The sequence below is a fragment of the Rutilus rutilus genome (assembly GCF_951802725.1).
Source record: "Rutilus rutilus genome assembly, chromosome: 2".
NCBI lineage: Eukaryota > Metazoa > Chordata > Actinopteri > Cypriniformes > Leuciscidae > Rutilus > Rutilus rutilus.
Window position 1 is genome coordinate 12735710 of NC_140210.1, and position 18525 is coordinate 12754234.

Here is an 18525-nt window from a genome sequence, read left to right on the forward strand (position 1 = left end):
ACTTTTTACTGATTCACTTGTATTTTTGATCAAATAAATGGGTAAGACACATCTTTTTAAAATTATTTAAAAAAATCTAAATTATTCCACACTTATACAGGTAGTGTATGAACATTTAATGTAGTGTATAGAGACATATTGTCATCACACATCACACTCCCATAATTCACACTTTGATTCTAAACAAAAAAATAACTAGATACAACCATTTACTTCCAATGTGCATTTCAATTCATATATTTTATTTTACGTGTATTTATAGTCATATTCCCTGTGTGTGTGCGTGTGTGTGAATTTAAGTGTTACAATAAGATGAATTAGCAATTAAAAGGTATATTTTCGAATGGAAATAACATGCATTTAATAAATTGTATACTATACTTTATTCAACTCATTTAGACCATTCTGTCAAAGCTGTGTGTGTTTGAGAGACAGACACGATTATCATTCAAATTGTTTGGAAAGTCATAATTCATTTTAAATGTGAGTAGCAGGTGGAACAGAGGTATACAATCCAGTGAAATTTCCACAAGTAATAGAGAAGGGTGATCATGCATCTGTGTGTGTGTGTGTGTGTGTGTGTGTGTGTTGCTCCCAGTGAATTAACAAGTTTTAACAGATACATTTGATTTTAAAAATGTATTATTAAATATTGAAATCAATTTGTACTTGAAAACAAGTATTGTTCATTGTTAGTTCATGTTAACTAATGTTAACAAATGAAACCTTTAAAGTTAATAATTTGCTGATTTTCTATCAGAGTTACTGGCTGCAGATAAAGTCCTAATTGTTGGTCATTTTAATATACATAGATAATGAAAAAGCATTTAAATACATTCTGAACTCTATTGGAGTTAGACAACACGTGTCAAGGACACACTCACTTTCGTAATCATACTCTAGATCTAATATGGAATCAATGTTGATGCCGTTGAAATTCTGCAGCAGAGTGATGACATCTCAGATCATTATCTAGTCTCGTGTAAACTTCATTTAGCCAAGGCTGCAAAGCCGACTCTGTGTAATAAATATAGCAGAACTATCACTTCTGCCACTAAAGACTGCTTCATAAATAATCTTCCTGATCAGTTTCATCTCCTCAGCATCCCAGATAGCTTAGAAGAACTCGATATTGCAACAGAAATGATTGACTCTCTCTTTTCCAGCACTTTAGACACAGTTGCTCCATCGCGCTTAAAGAAGATTAAAGGCCGTGGTACAACGAGCACACTCGGGCCCTTAAGAGAGCAGCCAGAAAAATGGAGCGCAGCTGGAAGAAAACAAAACTAGAAGTTTTTTGTATTTCGTGGAGAGAGAGCACGATTGCGTACAGAAAGACCTTAAAACAGCTAGACCTGCTTTTTCAACACTTTTAGAAGAAAACAAACACAAACCTAGGTATTTATTTGAAACAGTGGCTAAATTAACGAAGAATAAAGCTTCAACACCAGACGTTTCCAAGCAGCACAGCAGTAATGACTTTATGAACTTATGTACTTACAAGATTGATAATATTGGAGAGAAAATTATAACTATGCAACTGTCTACTACAGTATCGCATCAGGCAGTGCATTGTCTCCCTGAGGAAAAATGTCATTCATTGCTATAGGAGAGGAAGAATTTACTAAACTCGTTAAATCATCTAAATCAACAACATGTATGTTAGACCCTATACCGACTAAGCTATTGAAAGAGATGCTTCCAGAGGTCATAGATCCTCTTCTTAATATCATTCATTCATCTTTGTCACTAGGATATGTACCGAAAACTTTTAAGCTGGCTATTATTAAACCTCTTATTAAAAAAACGCAACTTGATCCTAGAGAATTAGTCAATTACACCCTTACGAAAAAGAAGTATACTTCAAGTTCATTTTATGAAGTATACTTAAGTAATGTTAAAGTATATTTTTAAGTATACTTTATGTAGTAAGTATACCAATATCAATGTGTACTTGTAGTAAACTTGTAAGTGTATATTTCAATACTGCTTGGGACTAAATTGGCCCACTTTTAGTATATAAAAGTATATGTTTAAGTGTAAGTGTAAGAAAATGAACTCTTAAGTACACAACTAGGTTTCTCATTTGTAATGCATCTGTACTACAAGTGAACTTATAAGTATACTAGTAGTATACTATTTTAAAACAAGTAGTACATTTTTTAGTTTTATGAAAGTACACACTGAAGTGTACTCTCAGTAAACTACTAGTTTAGTAGTTTATACTGCAAGTATACTTGTAAGTTTTCTTTAAGTGAACATAACATTATACTTATAGTTTACTATTTATATATTATTTTTGCATTTGCAGTATACTACTATGTTCAAATGTAGATACTATTTTTTATACTTGAAAAAACACCTTTAACTGTAGGCCTACTATAATAAAAAATATATATATTAAAAAAACAAACATTTTATTAGCTTCATGCATCTTTTTTTTTTTATCAACACTTGTATGTCGGTAAGTTTCAAGAAAAGGCAACATTTTAAACAAAAAAGTTGAGAAAATCACATTTTTGTCAAAGACTATAGGGGAAAGTGGGGTGAGTTGTGCCAGTTTTTACTCAAAGTGACTTTAAAGTGAGGCCATGGCAGTAATGCCTTCAACTTAAGGATGCACATATATTTCAGGATGTGGTGCATCCCTGAGAACAATAACTTTGGATCTGAAATAAATTGTTTCAGAAATATAGCTTTTGGGAAAAAAGTGGTCTCATGGCACAACTTGCCCCTGGTGTGGGCGGGGGAAGTTGTGCCTTTGGGGGAATACATTGGGGTAAATTGTGCCAGTGATTTCTGAAGTAAAACAGAACATTTTAATATTATGAACCGTAATGCTATATGAAAGCAAGATAAATTCAATACAAAATTACTCATTTAAAGGTATAGCGGAGGATTTTTTACTTCCGGGTGGATCACCTATACTATTGGTCCTCCTAATTGTCAATCATTCTGGTAAATCAATCAAACTTATTCAAAAAGTGGAGAGGGCGGGTCTTATCTAAAATTCGGAAAGATCCTCCGCTATACCTTTAAGGTTTATTTAGATATTGTCACCCTGGAATACCATAGCATGCGTTTTTTCCTACTATGGTCAATTGCATAGGGATTTTGTATTGAACATAACTCTGGATCACAGTGTCATAGAGACAAGGGGGCGGGCTCATTTTACTCAGACGACCAATCAGTCTCTCAGGATCATTGTGAAGCTATCAAGCTACGCCCTAGCAACCATTTAGAGCACCATAGCAACACAACATATGATATTTGTGAATCATTTCAGGCAAAAAGGCTTTGGCAATAGATGCATGTTGACATAGCGCTGTCTGTCAATTATGTAACATTATAAGAATAAAGTGACTAGGCTAATTTCTAAACATCCTATTGTGACATACGCCACTTAAAAACGGAATAAAACTTCTCTTTAATAACATAGTGCAAACTCAAAACTGAAATCAGTGTTAGCTAAATTAAACAAATAGCAGGCAGGCCTAAGTCAAACAATGATGAGGCATGCCCATCTCCTCACTTCTCAATATTATACCCTGTGAGTATGTAGGTCTAGGTGGTCTGGATCTGGCACAACTTAACCCAGGCCCTTTGGCACAAATCACCCCAGACACACAAGTTTGAAAAACTAGCATGATCCAGCAGTTAAGAGCTAACATCATGCTAACTGTATAGACTCATTGTGTAGCCTACTAAAGCACTAAAACGTGTGAAATGTTTTCAAGCTTGTCTATAATTGTTCAGACACTACAATCAAAAAACCTTAATCATAGAAATTTTACTTTGAAAGGGAAAAAACTGTTTTTTGCACTAAAATGTGCTTAACTCTCATGCCATGTGTCTCTCTTCTTTGGAGGATGAGTAAAAGTGATTGCTTTTCAAAATTATGTGGTCACATGACCAATTTCTTCTATGGTTTTCCAGAAACAAGGGGTGGAACTACTTCACCCCTGGCACAAATCACCCCACTCTCCCCTACGCCTTGATCAGATTCAGAACGATGATCAAAACACAGATGGAGTAGATCGAGTCCAACATCCCCAAAACTTCGCAGTCGTTTTCTCTTCATGGGTTACGCTTAATTTCATTTGGTAATATTAAGCAGTTTTGATTTACACGCTGTTTAATGTTTGATGATCACGTTATTTTACATTTGAGAGAGCAATCTTATATTACTTGTTTCAGCTTCTTCTTCTCCTGTGTTTTGATCTGGAGATTCTGTACTAGAAGATGTGTCATAGCGCCCCCTACCGTATAACAGTGAAAACATGGATAGCTGGAAAATTCAGTCAATGAATGGTGGGGAAAAGTAGAATTAGAGTAAATTCCTATACACTACAAGTGGACTATCCTACAGAATCAGGTATGCAGAATTAGAAACATATCTGTTTGATATCAATATTCTAATCAATATTTTCAAACAATGTAGGTTTCATAAGACTGTATATGAAAAACTATGTAAAAAAAGTATATTTAATAGGCTACTCGATTAAAAGAGTTAACACAACTACAAGCCAAGTATACTTTGAATACTTAATTATACTTTTAAGTATATCTCGATCAAAAGATTGAGTACAAGTACTGGCCAAATATACTTGGACTTTTCTCTCAGTATAAGTTAAGTACACTTAAGTGTAATTTTAAGTATATTTCTGAGAAGTACATAAAGTATATAGTATGTATATAAAATGTAGATTGAAAGTATACTTTCTTATGTTTAGTTTAAAAGAAGTATAGGCCTACTAATAGATCTCAAATCTACCTTTTCTGTCAAAATTAATAGAAAAGGCAGTATCCTCACAACTATGTTCCTTTTTAGAAAGAAATGATATCTGCAAGGATTTCCAGTCAGGATGTAGACCATATCATAGTACTGAGACAGCTCTCATTAGAGTCACAAATGATTTGCTCTTATCATCCGATCGTGGTTGTATCTCTCTATTAGTGTTACTGGATCTTAGTGCTGCATTTGATACCATCGACCTTAACGTTCTTTTAAATATACTCGAAAATTATGTTGGCATTGGTGGAATTGCACTAGCATGGTTTAAATCATACTTATCTGACCGTTATCAGTTTGTAACAGTAAATGAATGTCATATCGATCAAAAGTTCAGTATGGAGTACCACAAGGCTCAGTACTAGGACTGTTGCTGTTCACTCTGTACATGCGGAAGCATGGAATTAATTTTCACTGTTATGCTGATGATACTCAGCTCTATATTTCTACGGCCCCCGACGAAAAGCACCAATTCACAAAATTAATGGAATGCTTAGCTGATATAAAAATTTGGATGACTAGTAATTTCCTACAACTTAATTCTGAAAAAAACAGAGTTTCTAATTATTGGGTAAAACACCTCTGCACGTATTAACCCAGAATACTGTCTAACAATTGATGGCTGCTCTGTCAAACCTTCGTCGACGGTTAGGAACCTGGGTGTGCTCTTTGATACCAACCTGATAGCCATGTTTCTAGTATCTGTAAAACCGCATTCTTCCATCTTAGAAATATATCTAAATTACGACATATGCTTTCAATGAAAAATGCTGAACAGTTAGTTCATGAGTTTATGACATCAAGGCTAGATTATTGTAATGCTTTACTGGGTGGTTGCCCTGCACGCTTAATAAACAAAGTCCAGTTGGTCCAAAACGCTGCAGCTAGAGTTCTCATTAGAACCAGAAAGTATGACCATATTAGCCCCGTTCTGTCAACACTGCATTGGCTCCCTATTAAACATCGTATAAATTTTAAAATATTGCGGACTACTTACAAAGCACTAAATTACTAAATGGTTAAGCTCCCCAGTACTTGAGCGAGCTGGTAACGCATTATAGTCTTTCACGTCTACTGCGATCTCAAAATTCTGGCCAGTTGATAATACCTAGAATATCAAAATCAGCTGCAGGCGGTATATCCTTCTCCTATTTAGCACCAAAACGTTGGAACAGTCTTCCTAACATTGTCCGGGAAGCAGACGCACTCTGTCAGTTTAAATCTAAACTAAAAATGCATCACTTTTACCTGCCATTCATTTAGAACATTATACATTTCTATTATTCAAGTCAGTTAAATGATTATTAGGCTGCATAGATTAGGTCAGCCAGAATCGGGGACACTTCCTATAACACCTGATGTACTTGTTACATCGTAAGAAGAATGGCATCTACGCTAATGTTAGTCTTTCTGTTTATTCCGAGGTTTACTGAAGTCATCCGGATCCGGGCCGTTTCCAGATCAGATGGTGGACCTGCGCCTAGACACGACCACAATGCATCCCTGAAGTGCCAGCCTCATCAGACCTGTGAAGGCCTCATCGACACGACAGCCATCGGCACTAATCCTCAACAAACTTGTCTCCATGCCGCCGTGACTCCGACTTCCAGCCAGATGGAACTGTATAAATATTCTGAATGTTCTGATCCAATCTGACTTCTGACCTGTAATGCTGCCTGAATCATAATCATACACTGTTCGTTCGTTGGCCAGAAGAGAACTGACCCCCCAACTGAGCCTGGGTTCTCCCAAGGTTTTTTTCTCCACCACTGTTGCCTTGGCTTTTGGCTCGCTTAGTTGGGGACATTTAATATTCAACAATATTACTGATCTGCCTTACTTAAGGTGGACGATGACGCAATTTTCCTCTAGAAACAAACTTTGTTGTATTATTTTCATGTTATCACTGTGAAGCTGCTTTGATACAATCTGTATTAAAAAGCACTATACAAATTAAGGTGACTTGACTAGACTTTTTACCATTTTGTCCCTCTATCCTAAGAATCTGATCAGCCCTAGAAAACTCAACCTACAAGAACAGTAAATGCCTTATTGTAACTCAGAAAGCCTTTTATCTGGCCTGTTTTACCTGATCACCCAGATTATCTGACTTATTTGTGTTAGGATTAAAGAAGAGACTGCAATCAAGGCTGTTTGGACAACATTTAGTAAATAATTTGGAGACATATTTGAGCAACAACACTTAAAATAGCATCTTTAACCTCTTATTCCATTATATATTCTGATGTGTGCATGTACAGATCCATATATAAACAAAACATTATTAAAATATTTGTTAAAAATTATGGCTTTTCCAAATTTGTGAAACTAAGCATTGTATCAGGGGCTCCTAATGGGTCACTGTTTTTAATTTACATAACAAACTGGTTGGTTTTAAGTGAAACACACGGTAAACCATTAAAATATCGTGGTACTTGCATGCATGTTGGCAGTTCACAGCAAACGTGTTACAGAATGAGCTTGAAGGAAATGACTGAACCTAAACTAGACTTTCGTTTGATATTGTGTGAACCCCAGCCAGTTCCCACAATAGTGCTTCATCAGTGCATGCTGGGATTTAGTAAACTCTTTTAACAGCATTTAAACACACACAAAAGAAAAAAACCTTAAACATAAGATTATAATGTACATGTTAAGAATTTACATTTTCAAATGTATGTCCCTTTGTTCAAAACAATTCGGATTTCCATTATCAAACTCAATCACTCAATACACACAATAGAAAATTAATCAGGAAAATAAAAAATCTCATGTTATTCACAAATAATCACAAATAACCCAATTTATAAAACAAAACACACATATTTAAGCCTTTAAACAAGTATGATCACAATCTAAAAAAATGTTTGCATAGTGCTAAAGTGTAAAAAAAAAACTACCATGGAGGTTGTACAGTATTTATGTGCACAAAATGTGCATACAAGGAATGACTTTCATAAAGAGATGCTAGTAATGAGAATGTAGCCTGTTACCATAAGGTGCGGTCACATTAGCGAAATTTCGGGGGCAAAAAAGCTCCATCGTCCATTGTCAATAGTGTAGCGATGCATGAAGTCCCACTCACACACAGTCACTTTTAAAAAAGCAGCTTTCTGTGACCAACTTGAACACAAACAAAATTTTCTTTCCTCACACGAAACTCCCGTTAGTGCGAATTCCTATTGAAATGACTGGATTTTGCCCGCGAAATTTTGCTGAGCAATGGTAAACGTGCCCACACCTTTACAGCATAATTCATGAGGCAGAAAGTTCTTATGTGAATGTTATAGTGAAGAAGACAAGGTCTCTCAAAGAGTGGCTTGTGAGTTTTTCACATTTTTGATCTCCAATTCCAACTGTTTCATCCGCACATCCTTCTGGTTAAGAAGCTCCCTCAACCTTCGGATCTCTTCTTGCTGCTTATAAAACATTTGTCGGAGCTATATGCAGAAACACATACATAAACACACATTAGAGGAAAGTATGAAAACACTTTTGAGTGTGTGAGCAGCCCCTTAGTAAAGTGACTGACAGGTCACTGCATATACTATATATGTACTATATATGTACCATACCTCGTTCTCTGTTTTCGGTGGCGAGCAGTGCGTGGAATCTAGTTGTCCGTTGCTGACATAGGTTTTAGAGCTGCTGTTTTCATCTGTGGATGGGAGCAGCAAGGTAGGGTGGGATTTTTTGCGCACGTTCTCCTCTTTGGCATCCAGACGTTCATGAATCAGCTGTGACAGCCCTGGCTGACTGCGAGAATGGCGTGTCTCCGTCGAGTCGGTTGGGCCTTTACTCAAGCCCACCTCCACATATGAGTCCAGTTTACTTCCAGGTCTCAGAGACATCATCAAGGGACCTGCAGAGTAGAAAAAAAAACAAGTATAATTGAGGCACAGTCTCAGATATATTCTCTGAATCATATGTAGCAATAATGCAAGCACTACCAATCCAACGTTTAATACTTTTATTCAGCAAGGATGCATTCAATTGATCAAAAGTGACAGTAGCCTTTTACATTGTTAGAAAAAAATATATATTTCAAATAAATGCTGTTCCTTTGAACTTTCTATTTATCAAATAATCCTGATTGATCATGGTTTCCACAAAAATATTAAGCAGCACAACTGTTTTCAACACTACTACTAATAAGAATTGTATCTTGAGCACCAAATTAGCATGTTAAAATTATTTCTGAAGAATCATCTGACTGCTTAAGGATCAGAGTAATGGCTGCTGAAAATTCAGCTTTGCCATCACAGGACAAATCTACATTTTAAAAATATATTAAAATAGAAAAACAACTATTTTAAATTGCAATAATATTTCACAACATTACTGTTTTACTGTATTTTTTGTCCTATTTTTGATTAGTGCAGCCTTGGTGAGCATAAGAGACACATAAAACATTTAAAAAAATCTTATAAAGCCCACACTTTTGAATGGTAGTGTAGGTTTGGTATCCTGTCTTATATACTATCTCTTTAATATCCCTTGTTCCCAGCATAAAACTGGCCAAACGTGCTAAGTGGCTATTTTAGTCTTTTGAAGTACAAGAGACTAAAATGGCCACTAGCAACTTGAGCCACTTTTATGCTTTTTATGGTGCTTTTATGGTTCATTTATGAAGCTATAAAATCAACATGGAATGGAATGGAAAACAGCAGCTTAGATGTTCTACAAAATTTCTACTTTCTTGTTTCATGGAAGAAAGAAGGTTGGTTTGAAAAATTATGACAGAAAATTCCTTTTAAAGACTCTCTGACCTTTGTCTAGACCACTAATCCACTCATCTGCTGTCATGGCGGGCTTATTCCCAGCTGTCATGGGGTAAATGTCCTCTTGATAGGACTCTGACTGCAGAACAGAACACAAACACATCTCTTAAAGTAGCTCTACTTTGTTACATGTATTTTTATGGATGTGTGAATGGGATTATACCCTTCGTGGAACAATCATGGATAGAGGTTCTATGAGACTTTTGATTGTCACTAGTTTGTAGAATCTGAAGACTTCACAGGAACACACATCAAGCCCTCTCTTTGGCATGACACCTGAAAGAGAACACATGTTCTGAGTAGAAAATCACCCTTGTGAAAAAGAATTACACTTTAGCATGCTTTCGAAAATAATATTCAAACAGAAACAATATACTTTAAAACATGTACTTCTTCGAAGTGTGAACTAAATGAAATGTTTTCTGACACTTAATTGCATGTTAATTGCATCTGACAATTAATTGTTAATTGCAAAATGTATTATAGTTTATGCTCTCTTTGGAAATCATTTTCTTTTGATTGTACGCACACACACACACACACACACACACACACACACACACACACACACACACACACACACACACACACACACACACACACACACACACACACACACACACACACACACACACACACACACACACACACACACACACACACACACACACACACAATTGAGTGGATTTAAAACTAAAAATGCTAAAACTTTCCCAAAAATGGATTTTATAATGTCTAAATATGTACCTGAATGCAAACTGAAGGAAAAAAACCTGGGAAAAAAGGACTTGAACCCAGGGGAACAGTTTATCTGATGTATATAGACATAGAGCTATAAGGGCCTCTAGTGGCAAGTGTCATGAAATATGTTGTTACTTTTTTTTCCACAAGAGATCGGTAGAGACACTCAATGTGAGACTTTTTTACCTGTTTTAACAAGTTTTAGCATGTCATGGAATTCTTTTGTATTTAAGTTGAAAGAATGTGCTTAAATTATATTATTCAATTAAATAACTGATAAAATCTAGTCATTTAGAGGTAAATAAAATAAAAAATGTCACAAAAACATTGTCAAATATTATCAATATTAAATTAAATAAGCTTTCTGGACAAAATTTTATTTTAGGGCTTCGGGTAATTTTGATCAATAGAACGATTCATTCAAGAATCGGACATCACTAGCAATTATATCCTCTTCTCCTCTTGATTACCTGCCCAGCCGTGACATGAATGTACGGACGTACGTTTATTTATGGTAAACTAGATATATACTTCAATGTCACTTTCGTTGAAACGTTTAAGTCATGTATTTAAATACATTTGTATTTTTTATTGTGTTAAGAAACATAGTCATGAAAGTGAACTCTTTAAGTACAATTAACTGCAAGTAGTCAAGTCAAGTCATCTTCATTTATATAGCGCTTTTAACAATGTAGATTGTCTCAAAGCAGCTTCACAGAGATAAATGTATAATATAACGTAAGATTGTTTTGGCTTTATAGCGGTTCTTTAATAAAGTTATTTTCCAGCTAAAGTTAGTTTTGATTGATTCGCTTCCGTCGCAACGATCATTTGTTTTTAAATTAGGGCCGCCAAGACGACACCATTCTCTCTACACAGACTTTAAACGCGAACCTGTGAGAAACGCTGATGGCGTTCAGATGCACATTAAGAACGAGTTCTATAGTTATGTGCGTTTGAATATATGTGTGCAGGTTTGGAATTCCCTACAAACCAAACCTAAACAAATTACTGGTGTTTCCTTATAGTTTTGATTCAGAATTTTATTTTATTTTATCAATTCGGGGTAGATACGCAAATTGAGTTTTCCCGACGACGCGTTATCTGTAGAGTGGGAAAGGGATCCTCCATAGGGAGAGACTAGTTGGCCCTTCAGCACTGCATTGACATCGGGTCCAGGCGAAGGTCCTTCATCAGATCTGGAAACGGCCTGGATCCGGCAGGCTGCGGGAAAACCTTGGGATAAACAAAGACACTAAAATTAGCGTAGATGCCATTCTTCTCATGATGTAACAAGTACATCAGGATTTATGGGAAGTGTTCCCGGTTCCAGCTGACCTAATCTATGCAGCCTAATATTGAATTATAGAAGTCTATAATGTATTATGTGAACGCTATGTCAAAGAGATGTGTCTTTAATCTAGATTTGAACTGACAGAGTGTGTCTGCTTCCCGGACAATGGTAGGAAGGCTGTTCCAAAGTTTTGGTGCTAAATAGGAAAAGGATCTACCGCCAGCAGTTGATTTAGATATTCTAGGTATTATCAACTGGCCGGAATTTTGAGATCGCAATAGACGTGAAGGAGTATAATGCGTTAAGAGCTCGCTCAAGTACCGCGGAGCTAAACCATTTAGTGCTTTGTAAGTAATCAGCAATATTTTAAAATTGATGCGATGTTTAATAGGGAGCCAGTGCAGTTTTGACAGAACCGGGCTAATATGGTCATACTTCCTGGTTCTGGTAAGAACTCGAGCTGCTGCGTTTTGGACCAGCTGTAGTTTGTTTATTAAGCGTGCAGGGCAACCACCCAGTAGAGCATTACAATAATCTAGCCTTGAGGTCATGAACGCATGGACTAATTGTTCCGCATTTGTCAATGAGAGCATATGACGTAATTTAGATATATTTTTAAGATGGAAAAATGCGGTTTTACAGATACTAGACACGTGACTTTCAAATGAAAGATTGGTATCAAAGAGCACACCCAGGTTCCTAACCGACGACGAAGACTTAACAGAGCAGCCATCAAGTGTTAGACAGTATTCTAGGTTATTACGTGAGGAAGTTTTTTGTCCAATAATTAGAATCTCTGTTTTTTCAGAATTTAGAAGTAGGAAATTACGAGTCATCCAGTTTTTTATATCAGCTATGCATTCTGTTAATTTAGTGAATTGGTAAGTTTCGTTAGGTTTTGAAGAAATATAGAGCTGAGTATCGTCGGCATAACAGTGGAAGCTAATTCCATGTTTCCTAATAATATCTCCTAATGGCAGCATGTACAGAGTGAACAGCAGCGGTCCTAGTACTGAGCCCTGTGGTACGCCATACTGAACTTGTGATTGATAAGACATCTCTTCATTTACTGCTACAAACTGATAACGGTCAGATAAGTATGATTTAAACCATGCTAGTGCAATTCCACTAATGCCAACATAGTTTTCTAGTCTATTTAAAAGAATGTCGTGGTCAATGGTGTCAAACGCAGCACTAAGATCGAGTAACACTAATAGAGAGACACAACCACGATCGGATGATAAGAGCAAATCATTTGTTACTCTAACGAGAGCAGTCTCAGTACTATGGTATGGTCTAAATCCGGACTGAAAATCCTCGCAGATATCATTTCTTTCTAGAAAGGAACATAGTTGTGAAGATACTGCCTTTTCTAGTATCTTTGACAGAAAGGGTAGATTCGAGATCGGCCTGTAATTGACTAATTCTGAAGGATCAAGTTGCATTTTTTTAACAAGCGGTTTAATCATAGCCAGCTTAAAGTTTTTTGGTACGTATCCTAGAGACAAAGAGGAATTAATGATATTAAGAAGAGGATCTATGACCTCTGGAAGCATCTCTTTCAGTAGCTTAGTCGGTATAGGGTCTAACATACATGTTGTAGATTTAGATGATTTAACGAGTTTAGTAAATTCTTCCTCTCCTATAGCAATGAATGAATCAAATTTTTCCTCAGGGAGACTACAATGCACTGCCTGATGCGATACTGTAGTAGACGGTTGCATAGTTATAATTTTATCCCTGATATTATCAATCTTATAAGTGAAGAAGTTCATAAAGTCATTACTGCTGTGCTGCTTGGAACCTTCTGTGTTTGAAGCTTTCTTTTTCGTTAGTTTAGCCACTGTTTCAAATAAATACCTAGGATTATGTTTATTTTCTTCTAATAGGTTTGAAAAATAAGCAGATCTAGCAGCTTTTAAAGCCTCTCTGTAAGCAATCGAGCTCTCTTTCCATGAAATGCGAAATACCTCTAATTTTGTTTTCTTCCAGTTGCGCTCCATTTTTCTGGCTGCTCTCTTAAGGGCCCGAGTGTGCTCGTTGTACCACGGCGTTGGATTATTTTCTTTAATCTTCTTTAAGCGCAAAGGAGCAACTGTGTCTAAAGTGCTGGAAAAGAGAGAGTTAAAAGTTTCTGTTGCAATATCAAGTTTTTCTAAGCTATCCGGGATGCTAAAATGATGAAACTGATCAGGAAGATTATTAATAAAGCAATCTTTAGTAGCAGAAGTGATGGGTCTAACATATTTGTAACACGGAGTCGGCTTTGCAGCCTTGGCTAAATGTAATTTACACGAGACTAGATAATGATCTGAGATGTCATCGCTCTGCTGCAGAATTTCAACGGCATCAACATCTATTCCATGTGATATTATTAGATCTAGAGTATGATTACGACGATGAGTAGGTCCTGACACGTGTTGTCTAACTCCAATTGAGTTTACAATGTCTTTAAATGCCAATCCCAATGCATCTTTTTCATTATCGATGTGTATATTAAAATCACCAACAATTAGTACTTTATCTGCAGCCAATACTAACTCTGATAGAAAGTCCGCAAATTCTTTGATAAAGTCTGTATGGTGCCCTGGTGGCCTGTATACAGTAGCCAGCACAAATCTCAAACGTGATTTATCATTTTTACTATATATTTTTACATTAAGCACTAACACTTCAAAAGAATTATATTCGAAACTTGATTTCTTAGTGGTTTTGAAAATATTACTATAAATTACAGCAACACCACCCCCTTTGCGTTTCAGACGGGGTTCATGTTTATAACAGTAATCTTGCGGGGTGGACTCATTTAAAGTAATGTAATCGTTTGGTTTTAGCCAGGTTTCTGTCAAACACAGCACATCTAGGTTATTATCTGAAATCATATCATTAACAATGAGTGCTTTTGAAGTAAGCGATCGAATATTCAGCAACCCAAGCTTTATCATTTGCTCATCTGTATTATAGCTGTTTTTTATTTGTTGAACATCAATTAAATTTTTAACCTTAGATAGGTTTAAACATTTTTTGGATTTCCAAAATCGGGGAACAGACACAGTCTCTATATGATGATAGCTAGGTGAAAGAGGCTCTATGTGATGGGATTTATCTGACCTGGGTGACGCGAGGCCGCTAGCAGACGGTTGGTTTAGCCAGTCTGTCTGCTTCCTGACCTGGTGCCCAATTTGTCATGTTTGAGCTCTAAGACTATGAGCCATATTACTAGATAGAAGAGCAGCACCATCCCAGGAGGGATGAATACCATCTCTTTTCAACAGGTCAGGTTTGCCCCAAAAACTTTTCCAATTGTCTATGAATTCTATATTATTACACGGACACCACTCAGACAGCCAGCGATTCAGTGAACACAATCTACTAACTATCTCATCACTCCTGCGAACAGGAAGGGGGCCAGAGCAAATTACAGTGCCTGACATCGTACTTGCAAGTTCACACACCTCTTTAATATTAATTTTGGTGATCTCCGACTGGCGGAGTCGAACATCATTAGTGCCGACATGAATAATGATCTTAGAGAATTTACGATTAGCATTAGCCAGCACTTTTAAATTTGCTTTGATGTCAGGCGCTCTGGCTCCCGGCAAACATGTGACTATGTTCGCTGGTGTCTCTATTTTCACGTTCCGTGTGATCGAATCACCAATTACTAGGGCACAATCAACAGAATTCTCAGTGGGTGTTTCACTGAGCGGGGCAAATCGATTTGTTGTGGTAATCGGAACGGAAGAGTGGTTTTTTGATCCGCGACTAGAGCGATCCCTCACTGTCACCCATTTGCCCGGCTGCTCAGGCACTACTTCAGCTGGAACCGAATCATGTAAAGAGTTCACTATGCTAGGCGCATCCAAAATAGTATCTAAAGCTCTAGCACTCTTACTATCCTCAATTAAAGTTTGGATGCGTGTCTCTAATTCTGAAATCTTCTCTGTCAGCCTAACTGTCTCCTTACATTTATCACATATAAATCCTACATTGCCAACAGAGAAGTCTATGCTAAACATGTGACATGAAGTGCAGGTGACAATAACAGGACAAGACATTACTCACCGTGTTTGTTGACTGATTATTACTTACCTGAGCTTTTATGAACTCAAAGGCGCGAGCGCGCGAGAGAAAAAATAAATAAATAAAACAGCTGAGCGCACGGGTGGCGCGTTAACAGGCTAGCAGTAGCGAATTAGCGTGTTGTGTTAGTAGTAACGGATGCTAGCGATGTCAATCTGAGATGTTGGGTAAGCTGTATTTAGTATAAACAACTACAAATTGTAGTAAATGATGGTTCAAAACAAAGAAATACGAGGCTAAGACGGAGCTTACAGCACCGAGGCAAACACACTCACAGCAGGCAGCGAGGCAGACAGGAGCAAAGTACAGTTGTTTTTTTAGAATAAAAAATTTATTAGAATAAAATATCAAAATCTGCAAATCGTTGATGCTAGAGTTATTCTCAGAATTATCTTTTAGATGTAAACTTATCAGAACGAACAGTAATTTTTTCAGAGTAAGAAGCCCTTTTTGTGAAATAGTTTGCTTCAAAAATGTGCCTATGCCTTCTCTTTAATGTAATATTTTGTTTTTTTAATGCAGTTCTTTAGAAAACATTGATACATTTAAGTGTTCGCATACTTTTGGGGGGTCTCTAAACATGTTACATTATGAAGTCTGTTCAGTCGAGACAGGCATGTTACAGTATGTAGCCATGTGATACAGATTAAGCGGAACATTCTTCAACCAATCTATATGTATGTACAAGTGTTATGTTAAGTGCTTTTCAGACACCTAAAGCATTTAAAGTATTTACTTACCCAACCTGATTAGTGACATAAATTGCAAAAAACGTCAGCTTTTAAACCATCCATACTATTCAAATTATGTTACTGCTGTTTTGACTACTTGTGCAAGAGATGGAGTTGGAATAATGAATTATTTTCATAAGTCTGCGTTTGTGCACATGTAGGCTTTGCATGTTTAGTACTCACCCATTCCCTTCTGTGGTAGAAGAGATCGGTATTCAGTCAAATAGTGCACATATGGCTTCTCCGGGCTGATCTCATAGTATCTGATATTTCCATCACCCTAAAGATTGAAGGAGGATTGTGTTATCCCATTAATAACCTTTACCATCAATACAGCACAAAAACACTAGTTGCCAATCTGGTAGTCCAGGTTATATGCACTCACTTTTCCAGCTATGTAAAGCATGTGTGTGTCAGAGTCATAAAAAGGGAAGAGGACACCAGAGGAGCCGTCCAAGTCCTCTGAATAAGACGGCTGAGAGAGGTCCTCCTGCAGAACACATGCATGTACATGTAAGTTTAGGACTCGACACATCTAATCTAAACAGTATTGGTTTCTTTAAACCAAATCCCTGAATCAAAAATACCCATATAAAGTTATTACAAATACAAAAATTAGAACTGTTTCTGCATTAGATCCATATTTAACTCATCCCATAGGAAAGTAGACAGAAAAGCATGGTAATGATTGTGATAGCATGATTGTGAAATTTAAAGTGAGTCATGGACTGTTGAGGATGGACCTGTCAAACTGGAGCTAGTATATAGATGATAAGTCCATTCCAACCAGAGTCAGATTTAACCTATTAAAAACAACACCTGAAGTGAGGGGAAAATGCCCCAGATATTTAAAATGTGAATTCCTCTTTTTTTGGAATGAAAAGTTCATCTCAAATACTCTAGTGCCACTAACAGTTAAAAAAGGCCTAAATTGATCAAACATGACAGCAAAACTTTGTACATCATTACAAAGAAAATATTTTTTAAATAAACGCTGTTCTTTTGACCCATTCTAAAACTAAAAACTATTTTAAATTGTAATAATATTTTATAACATTTATGATTTTACTGTATTTTTGAACAAATAAATGCAGACTTTCTTTATGCTCAGTTTATTGCACCCATGGGTTTCAGCTAAATGTTCTGCCATTTAGAATTTTGTTGAAAATTTACTTTTTCAAACTTGTCTTACATCTATTTTTGTGAATATAGATTGATTATATAAATATTTCAGTTTATCTCTATCAGTGTGCTATTGGGTGTCACATTTGTTATTTTGTTTTAGAACGTAATTAAAAAAAACAACTAATAATTAGTTGTGCTGTGATTTATAGGACTTAATAGTTATCAGTTATCAATAAATCGTTTGATTATAATTTCAGATGTTTTTTTGGTAATAAAAAACTGCCTATGGCAAAACAATTCTGTTCAACTGCATTAGCATTGGTTTGCTTGGCCTATTAATTGCTGCTGGATATATATTTTTAGCTGTTACCTAAAATTTGATATATTTCATTATTCCATTCTAGGCCTTGTTTGTGTGTAGTTAATAGGAAACTCTTTTAATGAAAATAAACTAAAACCAGAATAGCACTAAAGACTGAACATGACCAGTAAACAGCAGAAAGTATATTTTTTTATAATCAAATGCAATTTAGAAGAGCATTTTTGTGTAATGATATCTTGTGCATTATTTTAAGCTACTTTTGTATTTGATTTTATACACTGTAGCCATAATTGCTCTGATCGAGGATTTATTTCAATTAACAAATGAAAATCCATAAAAAGAAGACATGCTGTGTGTTTTTATACAAATATGAAAATGGGAATAATTAAGGAGTCTATTTTTAGCAGGCCTTACCTGATCCCAAAGTGCAATCTGACGATGGTTCCAGCGTGAATTGCCCGTAGAGAGAAGCATTTTCAGGTTTCCAAGAAATAGCACTTTACTGGCTCTGTGTAACTTGCAGTTAGTCTCCTAAAATCACACATTACACATGACATTTCAAAATAAATGCACATTCCCTTTCTCTTTCTTTTTCAAAAAAATATACTGAAAAAAACAAACAACAAAACTTTAACACATTTTAATCATCACAAAAT

At 36.1% G+C, this 18525-nt stretch overlaps 1 protein-coding gene across 2 annotated transcripts in view; it reads right to left on the reverse strand.

Annotated features, from left to right (window-relative positions):
- Window positions 1–6937: 6937 nt before the first annotated feature.
- The window catches only part of coro2aa (coronin 2Aa), a 28604-nt gene continuing 17016 nt past the window's right edge, over window positions 6938–18525 (reverse strand). For both annotated transcript variants that reach the window (XM_084401658.1, XM_084401659.1), the window contains exons 6-12: window positions 18284–18400; window positions 16808–16912; window positions 16606–16702; window positions 9737–9849; window positions 9562–9652; window positions 8368–8654; window positions 6938–8232 (exon numbers count right to left, since the gene is read on the reverse strand). In XM_084401658.1, coding sequence (XP_084257784.1) covers window positions 8101–8232; window positions 8368–8654; window positions 9562–9652; window positions 9737–9849; window positions 16606–16702; window positions 16808–16912; window positions 18284–18400 — 942 coding nt within the window. In that variant the 3' untranslated portion in view covers window positions 6938–8100. The remainder of the gene's footprint in view (window positions 8233–8367; window positions 8655–9561; window positions 9653–9736; window positions 9850–16605; window positions 16703–16807; window positions 16913–18283; window positions 18401–18525) is intronic.